General features: G+C 48.9%; 1 protein-coding gene across 3 annotated transcripts; it reads left to right on the forward strand.

The window, feature by feature from the left end:
* Window positions 1-9,880: 9,880 nt before the first annotated feature.
* On the forward strand, window positions 9,881-21,966 carry LOC122373385. Of its 3 annotated transcripts, none has more exons than XR_006255032.1 (5): window positions 9,881-9,949; window positions 16,963-17,064; window positions 19,400-19,603; window positions 21,173-21,298; window positions 21,826-21,942. XR_006255032.1 is itself a non-coding variant. In XM_043351373.1 (5 exons), exons 1-4 carry the CDS (start codon window positions 16,541-16,543, stop codon window positions 21,202-21,204), a joined length of 405 nt encoding a protein of 134 aa, XP_043207308.1. In that variant the 5' UTR covers window positions 16,397-16,540; the 3' UTR covers window positions 21,205-21,298; window positions 21,826-21,966. The 3 variants fall into 3 exon arrangements, 2 of the variants coding, with proteins under 2 accessions (XP_043207308.1, XP_043207309.1); XM_043351373.1 differs by lacking the exon at window positions 9,881-9,949 and adding an exon at window positions 16,397-16,607 and having other exon boundaries at window positions 21,826-21,966; XM_043351374.1 differs by lacking the exon at window positions 9,881-9,949 and adding an exon at window positions 16,747-16,801.
* Window positions 21,967-26,717: the final 4,751 nt, after the last annotated feature.

Genomic DNA, 26,717 nt, shown 5'->3' on the forward strand with positions numbered 1-26,717 from the left:
CTCGGGATCCACCACCGTTTCGGCCGGGTCCAAAGTCGTCCGGAGGAGCTGGCTGACACGGCTCGGCTGTGTCGGGCCTCGGGCGATGTCTGATATATGGTGTACATGTGCTAACGCGAATGTGCCACCGCTGATTTATGTTTGTAAGGCCTTATGCCCTGATCTGATGGGCGATGTCACCCCTCCCGATAACCTGTAACTGTTGCTCCCCTAGCGATATGGACAGTTGAGAGAAGGCTCCGTTTGAGGCTAAAGCGTTCACTGCTATCCGGCCCAGACGACCAAAAATGTTTGAGTGCTTTCGTCGTCGTAGTCGCCGAAATATATTAGCCAGGCCCGTTCGTTTACTGTCTCTCGGACCACCATTGTCAACACGGAAGACGGAGAATAAATGTCAAGCTCATCCATGCGTAAAAAGGTAACTCTCGATGCAATAAACGGTTAAAACGAGTTGAGAAGCGTCTGCCAGTGTCAGCTGCAGTAGTTTCAAATTTCAATCATTCGTATAAACGTCAGGTGACTTCGGCCCTGACTCACGCCGGCGCTGCCTCGCGCAGACAGCCACATCCGAGACTGACGCCGGTGCTCCGTCACATCGGGCGAATCGAGACGAAGACAGACGAGGTACTGAGTCGTTTTGAGCAAACGTCGTGGCGTCATCGGTGACATAAGAACGTGGACGGTCGTGCTACCCGCCACCCGTCCCGTCTCAGCCCTCAGAGTTAGTGAAACACAAGACGTGGTCATGGGATACGGAACAGGGTAGGTACAGATGACTTATGTCAGGTCGTTGGTGTTGCACTGATCAGTGCTCACTGACAGCCTCTTTATCTTCCGGTAACACCATCTACTCACGTGGTTTCCATGACACTTTGGTAGGAATTTCGGTTGCAATCTTAAGCTCAGTCACCGCATGTCTTTTATGAATACACTGCCGATGGAAACGGGGGCAGCTCAAACGCCCCATCCTTAGGCCTTGAATTTTATATTTAGGCAAAGACTCCATCAGCGAACGCATTTCGTCATGCGTACATAGGAGACTCCGCCTCCTAGACCGAGGAGACTCCGCCTCCTACCTAGACCGAGACTCCGCCTTCAGACATTGACATGCGAATGCACATCGCATAATGCAGTGTACATATAGAGGCTAGAGTTTCTCCCGATTCCCGTAAACCTGGACCTGCACCCGTCCCTGGACCTTGGGCACCACAAACACACCTAGACGGCGCTGCGAGTGCTGCGGGCTCAGATCGATACCGGGGCAGTCGGTCGGCCGCTGCCGGACAGAACCAGTGGGCGACCTCCGACGACAGGTCGGTCGGTCGCCGCTGTCGGCACACACCGTCCCAGCAGCAGCTGCCAGCTCTGCGGAGATTAACTAGCTGCAGGGGAGTTCCCGACGCAGGTAAGACGCGTGCAGAGTGAGTAATAAGGAGGGACTTGAGAAGGTTAGGGTTATGACGAGTAGCTATGGACTGGCATTGAGGAAGAACTTTGCTGTTTCAGCTTAGCATTTTTGCACGTAATTGGTGAGCTCTAAAATGGATTAGGTGAAGGTAGGAGTCGAGTTGAGTTGATTTCAGGTAATGAGTAATATGATCCGTCTTATTTACGTGGGTTTTATTGTTATGTTGCCTGTAATTCATCCATTCCATACACATGGATAACTTGAGCCTGTTCAACCAGCAAGCATGTCGAAATTCGGCATAGCCACGGCTCACCCGTTCACTACCAATTCTTGGTGCATAAAAAAACTCCACATTATTGCATCTATTAAGAAATCTTGATTCCATCGGCCTAAAACGTACTGGCGCCATGCGGTACAGCATATATTTCAGGCGTTCACTGCTAACGCCATCTATGGAGCAGCATCAGAAGGCTTTATGAGTCGTGCGGCACAGCATACCTTCAGGCGCATACCACTACCGACATCTATGAACGGATTTAAGAACGAATTAGGGGGCTCGGCGGCGCAGTATCTTTCAGGCGTACATCACTACCGACATGTGTGAGCGGATTTCAAAGCGTACCGAGGTTGTATGCCACATCAACATTATAGATCTTTCAGCCGCTATTTATGGAAATTAGATAACAATGGGCTAGAGATTAAATGTCTAAGTAACTTCCATAGTTAGCTTTAGCCGTTACCTATTGATTCAATTTGGCGATGAAATATTTCATTAACATGTTTGAAAGCGCAGTTTATGGAAGCCTTGGCATTTCCTTTGTCTGGGGCTCCCCATTCCACATTCCGTGCACGCTTTATTGTCAAGACTGCACGGGTCCATCGCTCCGGAAAGATCGTGCCCAGAAAACATCCAAAATGTTGACGAGGCGGGATAATTGCATCAGAATTTCAGGAACACACAACGAAATGTTGACAACGAGGTGGCATAATTACATCAGGGCTTCAGGGGCACAACGACGTTTGGAAAATACGGCGGGATTCAGCACAGTAGGTAATTTTGTGTAGTCTAAATACCTATTCATAAAAGAAGGTACTTACAATGTATGTTTCTAGGAGAGAACATAACATAAATGACTACAGGCTGCGTCTCACTATTTTGTGCCATTCCACTTATTTGTATATCCGTTCGTTCAACCTTCCTTTTGGGCACGTGGTTGTGCAATGCATGTATTATGCACTCTTGCAACCTGACAGGTATCACCCCCTCCCTCCCTCTCTCTCTCTCCACTCTCTCTCTCTCTCTCTCTCTCTCTCTCTCTCTCCTCTCTCTCTCTCTCTCTCTCTCTCTCTCTCTCTCTCTCTCTCTCTCTCTCTCTCTCTCCCTCTCCCCACAGTCTCTCACTATGGACGAGACCCTGAGCCGGGGTGTAGCGGCCGCCCGCTCGGCTCCTCCCCGTCTCTGCGCTGACGGGCCGTCCGCCCCACCGGACCGGTACAACGCTGTGTACTTGGCTCTGCTTCTGGCCGGCGCAGGGTTCCTGCTGCCCTACAACAGGTCAGTGATGGCAAGGGTGAGGGTAAGGGATAAGGGATGCTCAGAGCTCGTGTAGGCAACAACGGTTTGATATTCTTGTCCATGTTTGGGTTCGGTAGGTATGCATTTTTAATATAAATTCTTCCACGCGGAATGCGAATGTTTGGAGGCAATGATTTCCTCTCGTGACGAGTGTTTGAAACTTAAATATTTCAGCTTTCCAGCCCGAGACTGTGACCCCTGACCTTTATCCGTACTGTCTCCTTTGACCCTTGACCTATGACCGTTGACCTTTGACCCCTCTGACCTTTGTCCTCTCGTCTGGACACAGTTTTATTGTAGCAGCCGACTATTTCCAAGCGCAGTACCCGGGCTCCACAATAGTGTTCGACCTTTCGCTCACCTATATTCTGGTGGCGTTCGGCTCGGTACTGCTCAACAACATTCTGGTTGAGACGGTCGACACACATACTCGAATTCTGTTCGGTGAGTGATCCAGCCGCTGGTAGAATGTCGTAGTCAAGCGAGATTGGGGCTTTGATAGAAGCCGTGATCAAATTAGAGGGTCGGGAAACATAATGTAAGGGCTACTGTTTGTTCGTTACTGTTTAGTTTTTCACCTAGTGTGTAGCTGGCTGCTAGGCGACAAGCCAAAGCCGAACACAAAAAAAAATGCGTAATCGTGTATGTCTATGTAGGGGAAGTTGGGGCAATGCCGGAGTTGGGGCAAAGCCGAAATTCGAGATATTTCTAAAACCGTACGACATGGATGCCACGTCTCAGTGATGCTCTGAAGCTTAAGTGACTATAATTATCGCATGTTTGTTACGAGTCGTCATTTGGAATACTTCGGCTGTGAGGGCGCCAAAAGCGTTTTCAAGGTACGTTTCCCTTGTACTACATGCGCCTTTGAAGCTGCATTTCTTACTCATTATGCTACCGTTTGTCTGGCCAATTCGGTCAAGTAATCTTCAGCATGTCTTTGCATAAGTGTGCTGCCTATTTGAAATTTATACAGCACGTTTAACCCTATTAGTGGCAGGGGGGGTTGTTTTTATCCACCCCTCAGGTTTTTCGGGAATATCTCCGAAACCGCTGAAGCTACGATGCTGAAATTTTCTGACTTTTCCTAAAACTAAATTGGGCACATTCCCTGAAAATTTCAAGTTCATAACTTTACCAGGGGCGGCTCCAGAGCACTGGGAATTGGGGGTCCTATTCGTGAAGCGAGTCATTTGGGCGAAGATCACGATGCTGCACCAGTTTTACGAACAGTGAATGAAAGGTATCATGTGATAACATATACAAAGTTATTGTGCATCCTCTTTTGACACGTTTTTGCTATAATAGGCGGATCCAGGCGTCCAAAAAGGGGGGTTATTTTTTACCTCCCAACATAGGTGCCCTGACACCGCCTATGCATGACCGATACAATTTTAGTCGTTCTCTCATAAGAAAATTGTAACATAACAAGACCATTGCCACCCTTTTTAGAAACAGTACCAACAAAAACCTTATTTACTATACTTTTTGTACCCCCAATCTCAATGATCTGTATCCGCCTATGATTTTTGAAAATGCATATTTTTAGGATCCATGTGAATTCCTGGTTCATTCTCTATCGATCGGCAAAAGTTGCGTTAAGATTGGTTTTAAACCTGGCCGTGATAAACAGTCTAAAATGTATCTGCAATTTGCCCGTTTTTACCCCCCTCTACCCCCTATTGACATTTTTAATTTTTTTTTTTAGAAATGTAGATCTGTTGAGCCAAATCGAATGCCGTTTGAATTTTGAAAATCGGCCGGTTAGATCTCGAGATATCAAGGGGGGTCGTAAACAGCCCCCCCTGCCACTAATATGGGGTAGCCAGGAGCCTGCCACTAATAGGGTTAAGACGTCATAGTTAAGTGACCTGACATGAAAAACGTGGTTGATTTCAAATGATCCGGCTTAAATCAAATGTAAGGCATATGAAATGTCAGCCTTCTATCATCAGTGTGCTTTGAGCTACCACAAAAAAAAAAATACAAGGTGGCGGCATCCACCCCTTTTTCTCGGCCGGCGAGGGTTTAAACCTCGCTTCGAATATTGCAGATAGATGCGACCGAAAACAAAGTATTTATCTGTGTCTAGAACGGCCGCTGACTTGTTGGACAAGATCCCCAATCTAATTTGCTAGATGGGAATAAAATATTCGGCCCTAACCCCCGGTATGCCTTAGTGCAACCGGATGCAAAATTCTCAAATATTCGGATATGATACATATATACCCTCGATTTGCCCTCGCGCTAAGTCAATTCTAATCATCACTGTCGCTTTTTTATCCGAGCTGATGTCGCCGCTCAACGGGTTGTTTTGTTTGCTTGCTTGCGTTGAATGGTCATTACGGATTATGAAGGATTATGATATACTAATAGGAATGGGGCAAGTGAGGATATGCACTGCAGTGCAGTGTTTAATTTAGATCACAAAGGCATCATTTCCGGCATCGTGCAGTCACTATCTTCCCCTCCTGCACTGCGGCATCGCTGCGCCCCACACACGGCGTCCTCACTCCACGGCCGGCCGCCGCCCAACTGACCCACTCGGGCGCCGCGACCTGACCGTGTCACTGCCGCGGCCTGCGCAATAGAGTCGGGGCTGGAATCCGGGGGTCGGCCGGCCGGCCGCCTCTGGAGCGGGGGACTTTTTAGTAGACCTACTGTACAGGTCTCGCGGGTTTTAGCGGTAGGTTTTGCACCTAGAAAATTAGTGTACTTCAGGCTATATCTTCGTCGTCTTAAAGGGACTATCCCACCATTAACATGGGGTTTGAGTTGAGATAGCCAAGTTGCGGCGAGGTTCAGAAACCACTATCTATCTAGGTTGCAACTCCCGCGGCCTCTTGGTGTTGAAGAAATTCGTTCTCTTCATTTGAAAATGGGCCTTGTACAAGGCCCTATCTTCAACATGGAGCGACGTTAGTGTGACGTCACCTCGTTTAGTCATTCTGATTTAAATGGGTTTGTTCGTTGAAAAATCGCTTAAAACTTGGTCTGAACTTTGTTGTGGTGCTACAGAGTAAAAAGCATCAGCTTATGACAGTAATTTGCCTGGGGAAGGAGGTAATTTGGGCTGTGACGTCACATATTTGAAGTTGTTTGTGTTTGGAATATGGGAAGCCTAAGATGTTTAATGAAAAATAAATGCCAGAACCGTGTTCCTGGTCATCCAACGATAGGCGTTATCACTAGTGTATTCGCGGCCATTGGGGCTACGTTAGAAAAGAGGAAAACAATTGGCCCAAGAACTTTAAATTATCAGTTAGCATGCATCTTTTCCTTGATATGTAGATAATTTACCATTAATTGTTAGAGAAAATTGCATGTGAAATATTCCATTTATGCTTTTTTCATCGTTTGCATAATATGTTCTTTACTAAGCTAGAAACACTAATTAGAAATAGTTCCCGCATCTCGTCAAGAGCAATAGGAAAGGCTTGAAGTGAATAGAATAATCTAAATGGTTTTGTAATGTATGTGAAGACACTTCTAAAATTGCCTGTAGAAATATTGAAGGCAAAAGTTCAACTTTTTCACAAGACGGATGTCTATAAACCTATTCAACGTGTGACAACTCAGCCGGTATTTCGTCGCCTACAGCCAAGCTTTCCCTAGTGACCGATAGAGGCGCTATATCGATGTCCGCCCGTGCCGCTAACGATCTATAAAGTCGGGCACAATTTAACTGGTTTTAACAACATTTTAGAAGGTGGGATAGTCCTTAAGCTTTTAAATGTTGAAGATGCGATCGACTTGTTGGGTAACAAGCCGGCCATGATCGTGTAAAATGGCTTCATCGTAGATCGATTAGTTTCTGAGATATAACCGGAAATGTAAAAGTGCAAAACCTACCGCTTAATCTCGCGAGACCTGTACATGGGATTATAGGAAGGTTCTTATGTATGTACGTACATCCTTTGAAATGTCTTACCTTATCTTCCTGTATTTCGAACTCTATCCAAACTCTCGCCTCCGTCTCTGTCTCTTGTCTCTCTCTCCTCCTTCTTCCCTCCCCCATCTCTCTCTCTCTCTCTCTCTCTCTCTCTCTCTCTCTATCTCTCTCTCTCTCTCTCTCTCTCTCTCTCTCTCTCTCTCTCTCTCTCTCTCTCTCTCTCTCTCTCTCTGTCTCTCTCTCTCTCTCTCTCTCTCTCTCTCTCTCTCTCCATCTCTCTCTCTCTCTCTCTCTCTCTCTCTCTTCTCTCTCTCTCTCTCTCTCCTCTCTCTCCTCTCTCTCTCTCTCTCTCTCTCTCTCTCTCTCCGTTTACTCGCAGCAGACGGCCCCGTGCCCTCTCCCCCTTAGCAGGCTGTCGGCCACACCAATCGATCTCCATACCCTCGCTCCTCCCGCAACGGTGCATTAGTAACCCGCCGCCAGCTCCGTCCCTCTCCCTCCTCGCCCCACCGCTCTTTCTTTCCTTTCATGTTCGCCCTCTGTCGCGTCGTCCCCGCTTTCCTGTCTGCCTGTTGTTTGGTCGGTGTCATTTGCGGTCTGCGTAACTGCGCCATTGTGCATAACGTTGAATGATGAGAAGGAAGAACGACATTCACTCATAGGTGGTCGTGACACAAGACGTCGGGGCACCCATATTACTGCAACTGCTGCTAACCTTTCTAAGCTGGTATAGCCACGAGCCGTCATCTGAAGGGACCGAAATGCGATTTTACCAGCATTGTCATTCTTCGTTTTGGTTATTTAGAGACATATTTGTGTTATGAGGTTATCGGTGGAGCCAACAAATAAAAGTATGTGCATTTAGTTATTTGTTGGCTCCACCGATAACCTCATTACACATTCTTCGCTTTATTAGCTAATAAGGTATGTTAACCCGCGCCCTGCTGGGGGTCCTGGATTTCCACGCCCTGCTGGGGGGGGGGGGGGTGTTTGAACACCCCCCCTTGTAACTCGGCTCCTGGGCCACGTAGCGATACGCGGAAGGCGGCGTTCGAAAGAGCGTCAAAAATAATGACGAAATCACTTCGGTCAATTTTTTGGTCAGGTCAAAGGTCAGGTCACCAGAGATCATTGAAGGCAAAATTTCGCCGATTTCCAGGTCGAATGTCGAAAATTTCCAAGAAGCCAACGCATAACTCGGGAACCAATAGAGCTACAGCGCCGCGGAAAAGCGCATTCGATAGCCCTATTAACGCCCTTTCTGAGTAATTCTCTCAGATTTGACCTAACGTCAACGGTTTTGCCTGCAGGGGGCAAAAACTGCAAAAATAGCCGATTTTTTCGAAAACAGTTTTTCTGCAATAACTTTTAACCCAAGCCTTGTAAGAGCTTACTTTTACCGGCATCGTGTTCCTCTCGTCAAGACGCATCGAATGAACTATGACATGACCTTGAAAGGTCAACTTGAAAATTTGACCTCAGGTCAAGGTCATGACCTGACCGGAAAGGGTCATGTTGCATATCAGTCGATCCGTATCGTCGAGCTGAACACATCTAAGGCGTTTTCATCGCTCTAGCATGCCTCTATCAAAAGTTATTTGCGAAAAACTGTTAGATACCATTCGTGACCTAAGATGACCTCAGGGCATAAACAAGGGTCACGGACACCATTTTCAAGTTCAGTGTGTCTAAACCACTTGTAATTCGGTGTTTGGGAGTGTTTATAATGTCTTTCATCCAAAAGAGGCGCATTTCAATTTTCTCCCATTGACTTATAATGGGGAGGTCGCAAAATTGACCTGACCTTAGGTCATCGATATCAAAATTCTGAGATATACATTTTGTACATGCTATTGCTCTTAGCAATCTCTGAAAGTTTCAAAGCGATCGGTCACTCGGTGTAGCTATGACAGACATTGAAAGTTTTTATGAGGTGAGGTCACTTCAAGTGACCTGGTGACCTGACCTTGAATGACCTTGGTCTGAAATTTTCACAACATGTGTAGAATTGATGTATGATAAGGTGTACCAAAAACGGCGGCGCTCCGCGCCGCCGTTTTTGAGATATTAGCGAAAAACCACAAGGGGGGGTGTTCAAACACCCCCCCAGCAGGGCGCGGGTTAAAAACAATCACATTTTCCGAAAAAATATTTACCTTAATTATCAGAAGAGCGACCTGGAACTCAGGCCATTTGCACGTCTCTCTAAAAGATGCGCCCGCGTCCTCCATTGACCCGCTAGCCACCACGGGCCGCTCCCTCGCCGGGCTCGTTCCGCTCACGTTTCGTGTTCGCCGCTATCGCCGGACGTGTCTCGTATCCGGGCCGGCCGGTCCGCCGCACGCGCATCCTAGCCGTGCCCTCCGGTTCGCCTCACGCGCATCCTAGCCGTGCCGGCCGGGATGCACGGCCACCGATAGCTGACGGCCCTCCGAGGACACGGTATCTGTCCGTCACGCGCTGAAGGAGCCTCTACACTCACAAGTAAAGGGAATTGGGCCCATCTGAAGGTTTTCGATAACGATGGCCTCACCCGGGAGCATAATGAAGCTCTTATAAATCATGAAAATCAGTATAATTGTTATAGTATAATGATAAGTGTAGTGGTTATAGGTTATAGAAGTCATAAAATTAATGGGATAGGATAATCCATAAGAATGAAAGATAAAACACCACCTCCACCTAACGGGCACTACACATCCTTGAGAAATAATACGAAACATGGGGTGATAATGGTGTTTTGATCTTACTTCTTACAGAGGTCAGACCCATTTTCAGTTTTGATACCTTTGTAAAAAAAATGTGTTTCAAAAATGTGTTCGTAAATGTGTTTGTTTTTCTTCCAGTCGATAAAGGTCTCCTAGATTGTGTGGGACCTATTTTTTCTGCGCTTTTCCTGCCTTTTATTACTCACATGTTTACCCATTGTCAAGTAAAAACCCCTACTACCTATGCCTTAATTCAGCCTGAAATGTTCCTGATACTGTTTCAGCTTATTGCAAAAGGGACGCAAAGAGGCACACCTGGAAGTACCGCAATACCATCTGGGAGAATAAAGCCGACGGTCCTCTCTGTATGGATTCAACATGTTCCACCTGCACGAAATTCGCACTGATTTTCGTCAGCACCTTCACACACACCCATTGCTATGTTCAGAAGATTAAGTGATGCACCTCAATTTCACTTCATTCTAATCTGTGCAGTGACTGTGAGCTGTTTGTATCACTGGCCCTGAGGTGTGGATGCAATGCGTCTGCAATCTCATGCTAACGGCCGCAGGAGCAGAAGGGTTGCCGGCCTGCAGGGTTTGAAAATTGAAAATTGAACTCTTTCCAGCCGCCGCGCCTACCGCGATATTGAGATTCCTCTGCCCGATTCGAATCACCTGGCTCGAATGCTACGTGCAACTTCGGCAACGGTATCTGTAAATTGTCAGCGCATTGTGCATTGGGCACCACCCTCGAAATTCCACCAGTGACTGAAACTGACAAGTTTGTTTTCTGTTTGAAACATTCACGGCAGTAACTGACTCGCAATTTCCTAATTAGCGAAGGAAATGTATCCCATCTCCGTATTCCTCAGCAGTTTCGCCGGCACACATGTATTGTTCTGCTCCTGACCAGGGCCAATGTTCGGAACACGCATTCTGGGTAAACACCACGGCTCAATTAACTAATGTATTAATCTATGTACATCGGCTCATTACACGCTAATACACTGACTGCCCATCAGGCCGGACCAACTGTCCGCCAGCTCATCCCTGAGCTCCCCTTGGCGAGCCAACCGCTCAGCCCCGAGCCCCTCTCGCCGAGCAACCCGCTCAGCGCCTGCCGCCGCCGGCGATGCGCCGCATTATATAGGGGGGCTGGGCGCCCGCCGACCAATCAGCGGCCGCCACGTCACCTACGTCACTGGCCGGCCGAGACTGCAGGCTGCAGCGCCGGCGCACGCTGCCGGCGGCCGATACGAACGGCCGCCGCTCCCCAACACACACCCCCCCTACACAAGAGAGGTGTACGGCAACTCACATTTTACAAGTATGTACAACATTTAACAAAAACATATACTACAATCACTACAACGACATGACCCGCGTACACACACACACAAAGGAAACTTTAAACACGTTCTCGAGCGCACAATGATCGGGTCCACCGAACGCTTCGGTGTCTACAATCTCCGCAGCTCACGAGCCTCCCGCCTGGTACCGTGCAAGACGACGGTTGAGCCACCCGTGCCGCATTCGGTACGGCGCCGGTGGTCTGAGGGCGGCTGGAGGCGGTTCGAGTCCCGCGCCGCGATCCGGGTGGTGCCGTGCGCACCATACGGCGGTCACCTCCCGCGGCAAACTGCACGTTCGTCCACCATACGTCTTCAGGCATTCGTGTTGCCACATCTTGGCTTTACCGGCGCTGTTCCGCACTCGGTAGGTGGCCCCTCTTTGTTCTTTTCTTCCGTGGCCCCACGGGCCCTTGTGCCGCAGGCCGAACTCTGGCTGCCCTCCAGTTGCTGCTCGGCAGTCGCGCTCGTCACCAGCTTCGCGTTCGAAGGGGCGTGTGGCCGGCTTCTTCTGCATCGGGGCCCCTGGAGGTGGGGTGGGCCTTTCTTCTTGCGCCTTCTGCTTGCCGCTCCACTCCACCGGACTGGCGTCGCCTGCGTCGCCGTCGACTCCTGGACGGCTGCTGGCCTGTGCGTGTCTGCCCGCCACCAGAAGTGCTTCGCTGGCCAAGCTGACCTCACTGCTGGCCAGGACGGTCTGCCGGTCAGTTTGGCCTGCGCTGCCAATGCTGGGCGACCCGCCCGCGAGTTACCTAAGTGTGGAACTACCCAGCGCCGAGCCGGCTGGATGACGTCACACCACGGCCAGTGCCGGCGCGGCGGCAGACTGGCCGAGATTGGCATGGTCTTAACTTGGCGAAGAGGCATCGGACGCCAAACTTCTGCTGCAGCTATTAATCACATTTCATGCGTTTCTTCCATGTGTATGAGCTATCAAGTCCTTCGAATACCTAATGTGTAGGTGAGCGTACCTGCATTTAGCAGTGTGTGCTATGCTATGTGGATGGGCACATCCGACAGTCGACACACTGCGCAATGGATTCCGATATTGCTTGGCTGATTCTGGCTTTGTGTCTTCGAACGAACCATTGAAAGGGAGGACGTCATTTTTAAAGGTTGTTAGGTGCACTCAAACGTTTTAAGATAAGCTGATTGAATTTCTGGCGAGGGTTGGTGGAACGCTCTGTTTACAAATGAGTATCTACCTACCTAGTACCTACCTGCAGTGGCAAATAACTGGGTCGCGGTCAGTTAGGCATGATTCACGAAGTCCCTTATCTTTTATTAGACTTATTAAGCCCAATGTGCAACATTTGCGTCTTTTCGCGTTGTATCGGGTAGCAAATGAGAAAATCTGCTTCTTCTCCACAGCCCTCAATTCAAGAAACCGTCCTTTTCCTTATCGCATCATTCCAGAACATAATTTTCAAACATGGGTATCTTCCCCACAAAAAAAAAAAAACTGAAGAAGCAGTTTCCTTCGGCTCCAATGCGCCGCTCGCCCAGGGAGACGGAAGTGTTATATTCTCGGCGGTCCAGTCTGCATTCTGCAGCACACTCAAACTTGGCGGACCCCCAGCACACGACTGAACGATTCGTATTGTTGTGAGTGACTGTGACAATTCACTGGTGGTTTCGGAATAATCAACAGGCGGCGCAGCCCAGTGCCTCTTACAATGAATTACAGTGGCGAATGCACTATTGCAGAGAAGAAATGGATTGAGCAGATGCCCAACCTCGCTGTATTATCAACTAAACATTAGGTACGCTTTACATTTTAATCAGGCAATCATGTAAACAAACGACTTGCGAGTTGCGACCCTTCCGCCTTACATAACTCGGCAGAATGCCCCTGAGTCGGCTAAACTACACTGCATCTCTTCAAACCTAAGTATTTTACAATTTGCCACTCAGCTATGCAACAGGCTTATAATTCACTGCTCAAGTCTCAACCCCTTTTTCCCTATCATCTTTTTGGCACCGTCAATCGCCATCTGCGCTGCCCACTATCCAGCAAATAATCCGGCCGTCTCCAGTTCTGTGGCAGGGGCTTCCAAACTCAAGCGAACTCGCCGAAGTTTCGCCATTCAATGCGCGGGATCTGTACAATTGAGTTTGAGAGCCTCTGGGTTGGCTCGGCGCGCCTGCGCCGCGCCGTTGGTCCGGCCAAGTACGCGAGTGACGTCATGCTATAAGCGTCATCCCCCGACCAAAGTCACCAATCAGAGCCCTAGAATCGACTTGTAGTTCCACACTTAGGGAACTCGCGACCCGCCCTCGCAGTGGCTCGCGTTCTCCGCCTCCGACCCATTCGAGGTCACTGTGACCTCGACGCAGCTGCTGCTGGGCTTCCCGCCCCCGCAACGGCTCGTCCTGGACGGCTCGACCGGGTCCCCCGCATGGGGTCACTGAGGTTGGCCTGTGTCGCCATCGGTCCAGTCCTGCTGACTTGAAGACGGCCCGAGCGGTGCAAGTCACCAGGGCCACTGCCCGCGCGCAAACCTGTGCGCACTGCCTTGCCACGCCAGTGTTCAAGGCCCCCGATCGCTCGCGATGCCCGAGCTTGCCGAGCTGAGGTCGGGATGCGGGCGGAGCCTCGCTGCCCGCCGGCTCTGACCGTATCGTGCACACGAACGACGGTGTAGGAGGGCACCCTTGCCCTGTCCTGTCGCGCTACAATCCCTCGATTGTGTGGGCTGCCCTGCCGTAGGGGTACCGTTGAGAGCAGGTGGGTCAGCCACCCTCCGCTGCCACTCACGGCCGCACTCCGCTGCCGGTGTGTCCCCCCGCTGCCAGGGGCCTGCGTGCGCAGTGGGGCCCCCCATTGTCGGGCTGGCAGGCATGCCCACGGCCGTAGTCGCCGGGGCAGGCGGGCGTCCCGCCCATCGCTGACCCCCACGGCTGCACCCGGGACAGAAAGGCGTCCATCCGCCGGCCTCCTCAGACGGACCACGGGGGCGCTCCCGCCCACTCCAGGCCCGCCTGCTGATGAGCGCGTGGGAAGGACCGCCCCGCCTGCTCGTTTGCCTGTGCGCGCCGCGCCGGACAGTCACGGATCAAGTGGTCAGGGCTGTTACAACGGAAACAGCGGCGCCCGTTACCCCGCCTGTTCGCCTTCCGTGGCCCTCGCCGGGGGTTCCTGGCTCCCGTCCCGTGTCCCGTGCGGTACGCGTCCCGCCTTTCCATCGTCTCAATGCGATGAAGGGTGCGCTGCAACTCTCCAATCACCCTCTCCAGAGCGTCAAGCCGAGCGGTGTCGGGCGCGTCCCGGTCCCGGACCGCCAATACCTCGCCCCGATGGGCCGACGCATGACCCGGAGTGCGTCCTGCTGCTGCTGGAATTTATCCGCGATCCTCATGGCTTCGGTGAGGCTGGACGGGTCTTTTCTAAGCACCCGCGTCTGCAGCTCTTCCTCATGGAGGCCGCACACGAAGCGGCTGACGACGGTCGCGCCACGGCCGGGTCGCCGGCTTCCGCTCCTGGGTACGCCTCTGGCCTACCTGACGCACCCTGTCGGCGAAGTCGCGCGTTGCTTCACCGGGCTGCTGCCGGATACTCGCCAGCTCGGCGTGCGCCTGTATCGCCTTCTTCGCTGTGCCGAAACGGGCTTCCAATGCGGCCACAGTTTGCTGGAGGTTGCCTTGAATATCCTCCGACAGCGAGGCGAAGTAGTCCAGGGCGCCATCTTGAAGCAGGTGACCAGGCCCCGCTGCCGATCTCCTCCGAGAACGTGACCGTCTTCGCCCGGAACCGCCGGTACCACTGACCCCATGATGATTATTTACCCCCGTGAAATTTTCAAAGTTAGCTAAAAATAAAGTTCTTTCTCCATGTTGCGTTACTCTACTGAGCCGATTCAAAATAAAATAAAGTAAAAATTTACTTTAAATGGTGCAACCCAACGAATGCGTGCCCGCTAGTGTCCGACGAACCGTCCTACCGACCGCGCCAGTTGTTCGGAAACGCATTCTGGGTAAACACCACGGCTCAGTTAACTAATGTATTAATCTATGTACATCGGCTCATTACACGCTAATACACTGACTGCCCATCAGGCCGGACCAACTCTCCGCCAGCTCATCCCTGAGCTCCCTTGGCGAGCCAACCGCTCAGCCCCGAGCCCCTCTCGCCGAGCAACCCGCTCAGCGCCTGCCGCCGCCGGCGATGCGCCGCATTATATAGGGGGGCTGGGCGCCGCCGACCAATCAGCGGCCGCCACGTCACCTACGTCACTGGCCGGCCGAGACTGCAGGCTGCAGCGCCGGCGCACGCTGCCGGCGGCCGATACGAACGGCCGCCGCTCCCCAACACCAATTGCGTCCTCCATGATTCACTCACACTCTTAAGCTCAGGCTACACTATCAGCTTTTTTTCGGTTTCTGCGTGATTTCGGTTTCCGCGTTTTTACGGTTTCTGCGTTTTTTCGTTCCGGACGGCCGCCGCGTGGATGGTGTGTTTATAGCATAGTGATGGATAAGTGATCAAATTAATCAATTATTCATGTTAAATATTATCGTGTTTTAACAAATTATAATTAAGTAATTGTTTTAAAGATTTTATAACTAACAAGAATATATTATTGATCATAATCATTTGTCAGATTAATTACAATTATCTTATTTGAAGTAGAATGATGAGTTTTGAAACACATCTTGTCCTTTAATCATGAATTACACCATTTTCATTATTTACATTTGAAACTGTTCCATCGTCACAATATTATTAGCAACAATCACTTCTAATCATTCATCACTAAAACGAAATCCCGCAGAAACCGAAGAAAAGTTCACAGCTCTGAACTTTTTTTCGGTTCCGACTCGTCGGTTTTGCGGGTTTTCGTTCCACGGGACGCCAGACTGGCAGTGTAGCTTGCGGAATGCATTCGCTATGAGGCGAACTTGACGACGCGAACCGAAATCCCGCAGAAACCGAAAAAACGTCGGAATTCATGCTAGTGTAGCTTAGGCTTTAGTAATCACGCGTGCGCACAACGTGCACGGCATGCCCATTGAGCCTGCACGTGTTCTGCACATTGAGCTCTCCGTCCGCACGGGATATTTTCGGCCGACGTCCGACACAGATTGCGCGGGAGTTGTACAAATTGTGCGCCGGACTGAGCAAGAGGCGTGATAATTTCATGGGAACGTGATTTGGCTTAACGATGAGCTTCAGTTATCTAGTTACAGCCGAGGGTACCAAAAGACTGTAGAAGTTGTACGAAGGTTACAGTTTTCGGATTTGACTTAGGAAGATTAGTAGACATAATTAAAGTACTTCAGGTTAAGTAAGCGTGCGGTCAATTCGCATTGAGCCATGTTTGTGCCAGGTTGGTCCTTTCCTGAAGTGTTGCGGTAACATTTTCAATCAGAAGATGGCTATGCCAAAAAGGCACGGGACGAAGTTAATCATGACAAACATGCAATGTGCCGTCTGAAATGGCGCAGCAAAGGCCATGGCGCAGCAGCCTTTGGACTTTTGGACTCTGGAGTAATGTGGGAAAGGGGTCTAACTCGAGATCTCAGGTTAACAATTTTTAAAATAAGGTAGTAAGTTTGACAACTCTTTGCAGCATTCTAAATTGTTTTTTTGAGCGCTTACCGCGTAATGCCTCACAATGAGCGGCGACATTCACCAATTTGGCGATCATTCTGGAAACGCGGAACTGAACAGGGTAGGTTCAGTGAGTAAAATGCGCCCCAATTTCCGCGTGCGGTCCATGGTCCATTTTTTGTTATGCATGTAGAGTAAATATGGCACTGCACCATATATTCATTGCACTAGATTGAAGGAGGAGTGGATTCTTTATTTATTTGACGGTGATACTGGTTAGGTTGGAAAAAGCAATAATTACGATGACATTCCAAGGTGATTGCTAGATCATGTGCTTCTCACTGTTACGGAGTCGAATTGTGAAAAAGCTAGCTGTGATCAAGAAGCCATACTACGTAAAAGTTCAAGTTCCCTCGTGGTGACTTTTTTCCCAGTCTCGATCACGACTGACCAATTTAATCCTTCACGTGTTTCAGCGCACACCAATTTTGACGGGGAGGATGAGCCGGTACCGACTGCTCCCCCGCTGGACATTCTCGACTCCGTGCCCGGATATGAGTCGTTGGGGTTCGACGCTGGTGAGTCACTTCTAATGAGGCGGACAAAATACGAGCTTGGCTGCCATTTCTGGCATCCCAGCGCAGATGTTTGAGATAAGGACGTCACTAAGCTATCTGGCTGTAACAGAGGGTCTCATCACTCACGCTCATTTGCAGTTAATAGGGATATTGCTCAATAGGTTTATATGTTAATTACTTAGGGGCTAATTATAAAAGTAAATGCAAATTTACAGTTAATGATTTAATGTATTTAATTGGAATACCTAATTGGATGTCAGTATTTGGATAAATGTTTGTATGAGGGGGGAGGGACATTTGTAATGGCCCACTGCATGCTCTGTACTCTGTAGATAATCTGGCGGTACCAAAGGTCACAGATCCTTGGACCAAATTTTTATGCAAGCTTGCATCACAAGTCTGCTATTTTCGAACATGCGTATCAAGCGTAATATGTGGATTGGCCATATCACATACTCAGGCTACGTGACATTGGTTGTTCATGGGTTATACTGCCAATAAAGTTAAACTGGATAAATATAGTTTATTTGTAATATGTGATGCATGGAATGCTGCTGGATTATGTTGCAACTTACGAGCTTTTGTTATTCTAGGATGGTTTGAACCCTGACTTATGACCGTTGACTAAAATTTGCTCTGATCATATAGTTTTAATGCAATGAAGGAGACTCTGGGACATTAATCGGCACTTTGTCCAGTCGGGCAACGAAAGGAATGGTCATTGATTAGTGGTCAATGGAAGGCACCTGCCAGTAAGGTGATGGCGGTAAACTTAAAGCCTCTATTTTGTTGCAGGTATCACGTGGAATATACGAGGTATTCCCTGTATGCAGCTCTGTCAGTGTAGTCGTCATCCCGCACGTTTATGTTCCTCACACAATGTGCTCACTGCTCATTTTCATAGTGGTATTCCAATGCCATTTCTTATTCCTTTTCCTTCTTATGTGTATGACTAGTGGAAAACACATGCACATGTGCGTGTGCATTACATGTTGTGTCGCTAGACCCGTTGTGCGCAACTATTCTGACATTTAGTTACTCTCTCAATGAACAACGTTTAACCCTCGCACGACCAGGCCATTTCTCATAACACGAACGACCAGGGGGGGGGGGTTGTTACGACCCCCCCTGGCGTTTCGAAACGGAAGGTCGTAGAGCTTAGCGGAAAAAACCAACGGATTGCTCTCAACGAGATCTCGCGATTGGTGGTAATTTTTTGGTCCTAGGTCAACATTTGACCTACTTTTGACCGGTCAAAGGTCAAATTTTCGGAAAAATAGACTTTTTTTTCAACTTTCGGCGGCGATTGCGGCAAAACGGTGGGAGATATCGACTTGAAACCTTCACTATCGTGTTCCTTGATCAATTCTCTATCGTTTGGTATGTATTTCGTTTCCCTAGCTCTAAAAATGGCGCGTTGGGAGCGCCGGAAGTCGGCAAGGTCACAGTCGGCGGCAGAAATTCGAAAAATCAAAATTTAAATTTTTGAAATCTGATTGTATTTTTGGATTTGGGAGGTCCATTGCTCCCTATAGAAGCTAATATTGCTGCATATTCCCATTGAGGTGACAAGAATTAGCAAAATAGTGGTTCGGGCGCTTTTCAAAAATAGTACCGGACGCTGTTCCTCTTGTGACGTCATAGCTCCGTGACCTGACCTGACCCGGTCAAATTTCTTATACCATATGATAGCCAATACTTGCCCCAACATGCATGGGAAGTTTCATCACGATCCATCAACCGATGTCCGTACCACCGGCAGGAAACCTCGGGCGTTGGCACTCAGTTTGTGAAAATCCGGCCGGAGGCTGTACCTCTTATGACGTCATAACTCCGTGACCTGACATGACCCGATCAATTTTTTTTCGGCAAAAGATGCGCAAAGGTTGCCCCAGAGGGTATTGAAAATTTCAGCCCGCTACAACAAGCCGTTTAGCGTGCACTTCGAAAAAACCTCAGGGGGGGGGGTTGATACAACCCCCCCCCCCTAGGCGTTCTAGGGTTAAGTTGGCAACGTTTTGTTCTCGTTCCCGAGATGCGCTCTCTGAACGCGGCCCCGCCAAGAGCGGACGTTACCTGCATCTGAAAAACTGATCTTTCTGATAAAAAGCTGATCTCAACTTCATGTAGACAAATCAAGTAAGACCCTGGTACCGTAAGAGCAGTGCGACTACGAGCCCAGTGGATAGAGCCTGACCGGCCGCCGTTTGGTGTTTGGGTCGGCTGACTGGTCGGCTGTGTATGTGACACCCGCTGTGTGCCGGCCAGTGTGCGTGCCGCCGCCGTTTGGTGTTTGGGTCGGCTGTGTGTGTGACGCCCGCTGTGTGCCGGCCAGTGTGCGTGCCGCCGCCGCCGCCCGAGGCCACCTGGTCGGAGCCGAGCGGGCCGCCACCACGTGACCCGGTGCACGTGGGCGGCGAGCTGAGCGAGCAGCAGGCGCGCGCCGCGCTGCTGTCACGTGACCGACCACTGCTGCTACGGCCGCGGCGCGGCGCGACACATGAACATCGCCAAAATCAACTACAGCTCGGCCCACCACGTGAGAGCGACATACAGCGCGGCGGCGCGGCGTCCCCTCCTGAAACACGCATCGGCATGGAGTCTGTGTGCCAGGCCAGGCCACATTAAAAAGCTTTGTCTCAGTGTTTGTGTTTTCCTGATGTAGCGGACACAGTAACAATAACAACTAATTTCCTAGCAGTTAGCACACATTCTATGTCGCATGCAACGACTGCAGTTAATGTTGGCTGTGTTGCTTGTTGGCAGGAGTCTCGCTGGCTGTTATTCACACCCAGCATTTTTAACACGCGCAGTGGAAGGGGGGGCGGATTTCGCCCACCCTCCTGTTTTTCGCCAATAACTCGCGCCGCAAGCATAATATCAATGTGAAATTTTGGCTACCTGTCCAGAATTGAATTGCGGATCTTCTCGTACAAGAAGTAAGAAAATCGGTTCACAACTTTTCTAGTAATAGCGGTGTAAAGTCAAACATCCTGCCGCCGCGGCGGCGCGGCAGCGCGGCGGCCGGCGCTAGCCGTTACGCGCCGCCTGAATTGTAGACTGTGCCGGGGCGGGACGGTTCCGTCTTTACATCGCGCTCCTTACCGCTGATTAAATTAGATTCGCGTCAAATTCAGTGAGAAGACTGAGAAATGTACAGGCAATCATATGGTTAAAGAATTTTGAAAATCGGCCGGTAACAACTTGAGTTATGAGTGTGTAAACACAAAATTGTGATTGCCGCGTTTCCCGCGTCGGCCGATGCCGCTTCAGCCGGCGACATCTTACCCTTAGCAGGCTTCTAACTGCCATATTTATTGTTGGATTATCTAGAAATTCACCATACATACTCACAAATGTTTTGTCTTTCGTATAGTGAAAGATTTAAAAAAATCGGCCGGTAACTTTTTGAGTTATCGGCGTGTAAACGCAAAAAAGTCGCTAATATGGCAGATTTGACCACATTTGACCTCATTTGACCTTGAAGATATTGACCTAGGGTCATGAAATTCACACACAACAGAGTTCCCCATGGCCCCCACCTACCCTCCAAATTTCGTCCTTCTAGCTCCACTGGGAGCTGAGATCTTAGGGGGGGCGACATCCGCCCCCCCCCCCTTCCACTGGGCGTAGTACTCGCAACCCTTCCACTGCGCGTGTTAAACAAATGTACCCATATGTTACAAAACTCATTTAAATGATTGCATGTCGGAAATAGTTTGATTTGCTTTCTGCGTTACTGATTGCCGTCATTCTAAGCACATTTTCCTTAAATTTAGGATCGTATACTCGTAATTATACTTATCCGTGCAGATAAGAATGAGTTAAAATTAATAAGTGGTCTGCGATAAATTAAGCTTACCATTACAGCAGCGTAATGCATTGCAAGTGCATGTGTTTGATGATAACCGTTAAAGTTACAATTGCCTTGCAGTTATAATCCACTTAACGCATCTCAGGACTTCGTTAATTAATGCATCGAAACAAGTTAAAACTTCATAGCTGATTTAGTTCAGAAATCGCCTCTCCCCACACCCGGCTGGGCGGCTGGCGCCCGGCCGACCTCAGTGGCGCACAGTGACGCGCCCGCCGTCGGCGCCGGTTTCAGTACGAGCTGCAGACGTTCACCGAGAAGCGTGAGACGTCGTGGACGTTCGTGCCGTACTCTGGCGGCGGGTGGACAGCCCCAGCTGCGGAGAGGCGCCCGAGCCGTGGAGCGTGCCTGCCGAGCCCGGTGAGCCACCAGACCGGGCGCACACGCCCATCACATGCAACCAATTATACATAAAGTTAACCGCTTTGTTTTGCTCAATTTGCATTTAAGGACATAACCGCAGGCTGTTTGAAAAGACGAGCACTATCCGTTAGAATTGTTTTTCCATCGATAACCGAAGAAGGTTCGTTGTCAATAGTTAAAATACTATTCGTTAGAATTGTGTTTTTCTATTTTAAAACAAATCTGAGGTCCCTGACAATTTGGCAAAAGCTGCCTGAGTATACAACTGAAAGTTTTTGCAATTGGAATTCGTTGAAATTTGAGTGATACAATCGTTCCGTATGACGATTCTTGACCGCCTATCATTGACATGCGTTGTTGCAGTGATTGAACAACTTCTTTTGAATATACTATTGAATGTATACATTTGTACACTTTTGAATGTACACATATTTATGTACACTCTCCCATTTCTTCCATACGATATTGGAGGACTTACCATTTACTTACGAACCTGCTCACTTACCATGTCCAATGTGTTCCAGCCCAGTTGTTCCATGACGAGGTGAAGGTCATGGAAGTACCTCACACCGCCTCGGCCAAGGACTGTCATCGGTGCAAGGGCCAGGGCAGCCTCAGCTGTGCAGAATGCCACGGGAAAGGATGGGTGAGTGCCATGGGATCTTAGGTATCGTATTATATAGGCATCGTCAGGCCCATGTCACTTGAGCGAACCATTTTCGGCTGCTGTCATTTCAGCGATTATCAAATATAGCGATTATTGTTCGTTTTTTTTCAGTTCGACCCTCACTGTTAACGTCACTTTGAACACAGCACGAGAATTGCTGTCTGAATTTCTGAGAAAACTGCAGTTGTCGCACATTTATTTCACAGACGATGCTTTATCAAAATTATTTCTGCCTGTATCCTATTTCCCAGACTCGCAGCTCGTATCTGCATATGTTTATAACTCTACGGGGATAGACGACACGTCAGGAAATAATTGAAATGATTAATCCTCGCCCTGGCATGGGGGGTCGATGCGAGCCCCCCCCCCCCCCTAAGGTTTTATATCCTTTCAAAATCACATTTTGTCGACGCATACCTCTACTTTGGACGATATTTTTGATTGACAAAAGGCAGACGTTATCTTCTGCGCCAGAACCTACTTTTAGCTCTGCATATTATCCCGCGCCCCAGTGGCGGTCGCAGCCAGCTTCGCCCTAGTGTGGGGGGGGGGGGGGGGCATATGTTACCACCAACCTCTAACTCAAAAACTAAGAGGGCTAGAAAGACGCGGTAAAAAGCAGTCGATAGCTCTTATGCGTAGGTACGTTTGGAAGTATTTCGGTCATTTTCATCTTAGAGCAATATTGGGGTCACCAGAGGTCATCAAAGGTCAAAATTTGCCAATTGTCATTAGATTTTTCAGAAAACATGCCGTTATCTCAGGAACTATGATAGCTAGAAAAACGCATGGAAAAGCAATCGATAGCTTTTGAACTCTTCTTTTGATAAGGTCATAATCAAAATTGACCTCAGGTCAACGGTATAGGCTTCAGAAGGAAAAAACTCCAAAAATAGCTGTTTTTACGAAAAGTGTTTTTCGACAATAACTTTCGACTACAAAAAGCTACGACATTTCTATTGCCAGAGTCGTGTTCCTCTCGCAAAGACGCGTCGAATGAATTATAATTTGACATTGAAAGGTCAACTTGAAAATTTGACCTCGGGTCAAGGTCATGACCTGACCGGAAAAGGTCATGTTGTATATCAGTCGATGCGTCTCAACAAGACAAACACAATGAGACCATCCCCAGCGTTCTATCTCTTTCCAATCGCGAGTTATTGGCAAAAATCTGTTTGTAGCCTCAAATGACCTCGGATGACCTTTCTAGAGGCTATCAGCTAAAATGACACCTAAGTCATCAGGGTGGTCCAAAACATTGTGATTCTGAAATATTTGGACTGTTCCTATGCATACACACGGATCTAGAGGCATTTTCATTTTTCTCCATTGACTTGTAATGGAAAGGTCACGCCACTGACCTGACTTTAGGTCACGGATATACATACAAATTGTAGGCGCCCATAACAACATGCAATCCACCAAATTTAAAACCTTTCTGACAAACACTGCAGGCTGGAGTGGACATGATTGCAAACTTTTTTAGGCTTGGTCAGTTAACTTGACCTGGTGACCTGACCTGACATGACCTGGGGTAAAAAATTTCACACATTGTCCAAAATTAATGTACCAAAAGCAACCCCAAGCGGCGCGGCGCTACGCGCCGCGGTTTTTATTCACACGCAAAAAACGCGACAGGGTGGTAACATATGCCCCCCCCACACTGGGGCGAAAGTTATTTGAAAAGAATATTTGCAATGCAAGGCATTGGAACGCGCAGTCATTTTAGGCCAGATAGACATCCAATATGAACTTAACTTTCATCATGTGAACTTAAAGAGCAATGTCCGAAGCCGGAGCCGGAGTCTCAGTCGAAGTCGAAGTCACAAAAAAATCCTTTGAATCCGCAGCTCTGCACTCCTCCCATCACGGCGCATACAGGGTGTTTCTGAAAACACTGACAAATTCATTTCTCCTATACCTTTCGTGTTTATTGACGCACACACGTCTTCATAGGCTGTAACTAGTCACCATTGAAAATTCGCATCCATCGCCAATGATCACTATTTGACCCCCTTCCGGGAACCTAGAGCTGGTGCTCGAAGTGACCACCACTTCAGCTCGGGGATGTCTCGGGGTTCATTCTTGTAGGCTCTTTCCTTGACATGACCCCAGAGGTTGTGTCAAGGATGACCTCTGGGGTCATCCTTGACATGACATGTCCGCCGGCGTGAGGTCCGAAGACCTCGGTGGCCACCTGGTGGGGGTGCCTCGGGAGATGAGCCGCCCCCCCCCCCCGAGGCGCTCCTGCAGCCACTGTAGGGTCACAGTGGCTGCATGCAAGGCCATCTATAGAAGGTACAGTCACTCCCCCGCCGACCAATCAGAGACAGATCCTGAGTGACGTCACCCCTGATGCTCGAAAGGGTACTCCATTCCTTTACAACGTAAAAATGACTAACTTCATTTGAAGATTGTTGGTGACACTTTACACACATCGCTCAACCATTGATGTCATTGGACAGTCCAACTAATTTTCTAGCGATAAAAAAGAGCAGCAATATGCTAAGAAATGGCCGGTTTTGAAAATATAGACGATTTAAAACCCTCTGCAGTTGCAGGAAAGCAACGTAAAAACGCATCGAGCTTATATTTTTACTATGAAAAATCATTTTTCAGTAAGTTTTTAGATATGGTATCGATTTATTCAACAACTTCATTACAATATTTTTATTACTTGGAACTTTATTTCAAAATAATATTTTCAAAAATGGCAACTGTTGGCAAGTAGCTTTGAAGCGATTGTGGCGCGCCGCGCCTATTGTCCTGAGGCCCCCATATGATGTCATCAAAAGTGGAGTGACATGGGCCTGGCAGCATGAGCTGGGGCACCATCCTCCTGCAGCACTGCTCGTTGATGGTGTCCACACACTTCCTCTGGAGCGCAGTCAGAACTCCTTGAGCCTGCAGATATCGCTCCGCGGCACTGTGAGGACCTCGCTCGCGTCATCTTCGATTCAGATTGGGCCGATAATGCCCGTGCTGCTCACATGCACCACGCAGTGCATTGGGGGGGTGCAGCTGACGTTAGGCGATCTCGTCTTGGGCCTTATCTCTCCAGATCCGGTTGTTCCGGGAGTTGACCCTGCCGTCAAGGTAAAAATGGGCTTTGTCTGCAAACAAAACGCGCTCCAGAAATCCCCCTGTTTCTCTGCACTTCTGTAAAAAAGAACATTCGCAGAATGCAGAACGAGCGATCTTGTCGGCTTCCGTCAGCTTGTTTGCTTCTACACGCTTCCTTGCTTCCGTCGTCACAGCAAGCGTGTATGGGTATAGCTGAAGTTCCTTTTGAGGATCCTTTGCGCTGTGGAGCTGCTGACCCTGCTTCTTGCCCGAGACGTCGGTGGACTTTTTGTGAGTCATTTTTATCGAGCGCGCAGATTGTTCGATTTTTTTCCTGCCGTTCTGATCCATCTTCTTCCCGAAAACGACTTCTGGAGGTTGCTAACTTTTCCTACTCGGATATATTATCCAGTTAGAGGAAGGATAGTGTTCCTGGAAGGCGCAGTTCCAACTTACAAATGAGCCCAAAAGCGCCTGTGTCAAAACAACTGATCTGGTTTCGAAGTAGAATTGCGCTATGTTAGCCTTTTCCAAGACTATGTAAACCAGGTAGAACGCTCCCGACGAAAAACTGGGGACAAGAATGAATTTAGTAACCGCGACTCTGGGGACCAAACAAACTCAGGTTGCCATGGTAACGGGGCAAGTTTGGCATGAGTACGCATCTAATAACTCATTTTTCAACGAATTGTTTTAGAAAAAAGCATAAGGACTTGTTAGAACACTACAAGAATGAATTGTAGTTTTCGTAACCAACCCGAGTTTTTATCAGACTAGCCTAAATAATATCAAGATCAAGTCCTAAACTGAACGGCTCGTGCTGCTATAGGTTTCCTCTAACGCTCAGGCCCCCAAAATCGTCACTGGCTTTCAGCCAATGAGCGTCGAGTATTCCCGTACGCTGATTGGGTGGGATTACTGCAGTTGTTGTTTAGAATGTTTACGGTGCTGACAGCGCTAGCGGAGGTCTTCACTTTTCGTGATGTTAACCCGCGCACCGACGCGACGGGGGTCTGCGCCAACTTCGTACCGACGGGGGTGGGCGGATGACCGCCCCCCCCCCTGAGATCTTGAGAACGAAGCAAGATAGCGACAAGCGGTAAACGGCATCGGATACGCACGGACAAGGTCTACAATTTTTACAAAGGTCATTTTTAGGTCAAGTCAAAGATGACGTCACAGGGGCCAAAAAGTCCAAATGGCGGCGCTAGATATGGCGAGTTTTTCTCGAATAACTTTCGAATTAGTCAAGATAGGAACAAACAAAGTGCATAATCGTGATCCTCTCGTCGATCCGCATCAAATGATATATATGTTGACCTCGAAAGGTCAAGGTCAAAGGTTGACCTCAGGTCACATGACTTCGAGGTCATCATGTATCATTCGATGCGCCTTGACGAGCTGAACACAATGAGACCATCCGCGTGACTGTATTGTTCCTGTACGGAGTTATTGGCAAAAAACCTTTGGTGACCTTTGATGACGTCACATGACCTTACAGCTGCCCAACAGCAAAACGATCTCAAGCCTGAAGGTTGATCGTATATGAACTCATGTATGGTATATGGGGCCATTCCGACCCCTTTTAGTGGTAAAAACAGCGAGTTGATTTTTCCCCCATTGACTTATAATGGGGAGGTCGAGAAATTAACCTGACCTTAGGTCATCGATATCAAAATTTCGAGA

This window comes from Amphibalanus amphitrite, unplaced genomic scaffold, assembly GCF_019059575.1.
Source record: "Amphibalanus amphitrite isolate SeventyFive unplaced genomic scaffold, NRLGWU_Aamphi_draft 001485F_arrow, whole genome shotgun sequence".
Lineage (NCBI taxonomy): Eukaryota > Metazoa > Arthropoda > Thecostraca > Balanomorpha > Balanidae > Amphibalanus > Amphibalanus amphitrite.

What these genes read in the sequence shown, in the direction of transcription:
- LOC122373385 (XM_043351373.1), top strand. Translation starts at nt 16,541, where the DNA reads ATGCCTCACAATGAGCGGCGACATTCACCAATTTGGCGATCATTCTGG. An exon ending in GAAACGCGGAACTGAACAGG is followed by an intron (nt 16,608 to 16,962) that starts GTAGGTTCAGTG and finishes CACGTGTTTCAG; the next exon opens with CGCACACCAATTTTGACGGG. An exon ending in GTCGTTGGGGTTCGACGCTG is followed by an intron (nt 17,065 to 19,399) that starts GTGAGTCACTTC and finishes TGTGCCGGCCAG; the next exon opens with TGTGCGTGCCGCCGCCGCCG.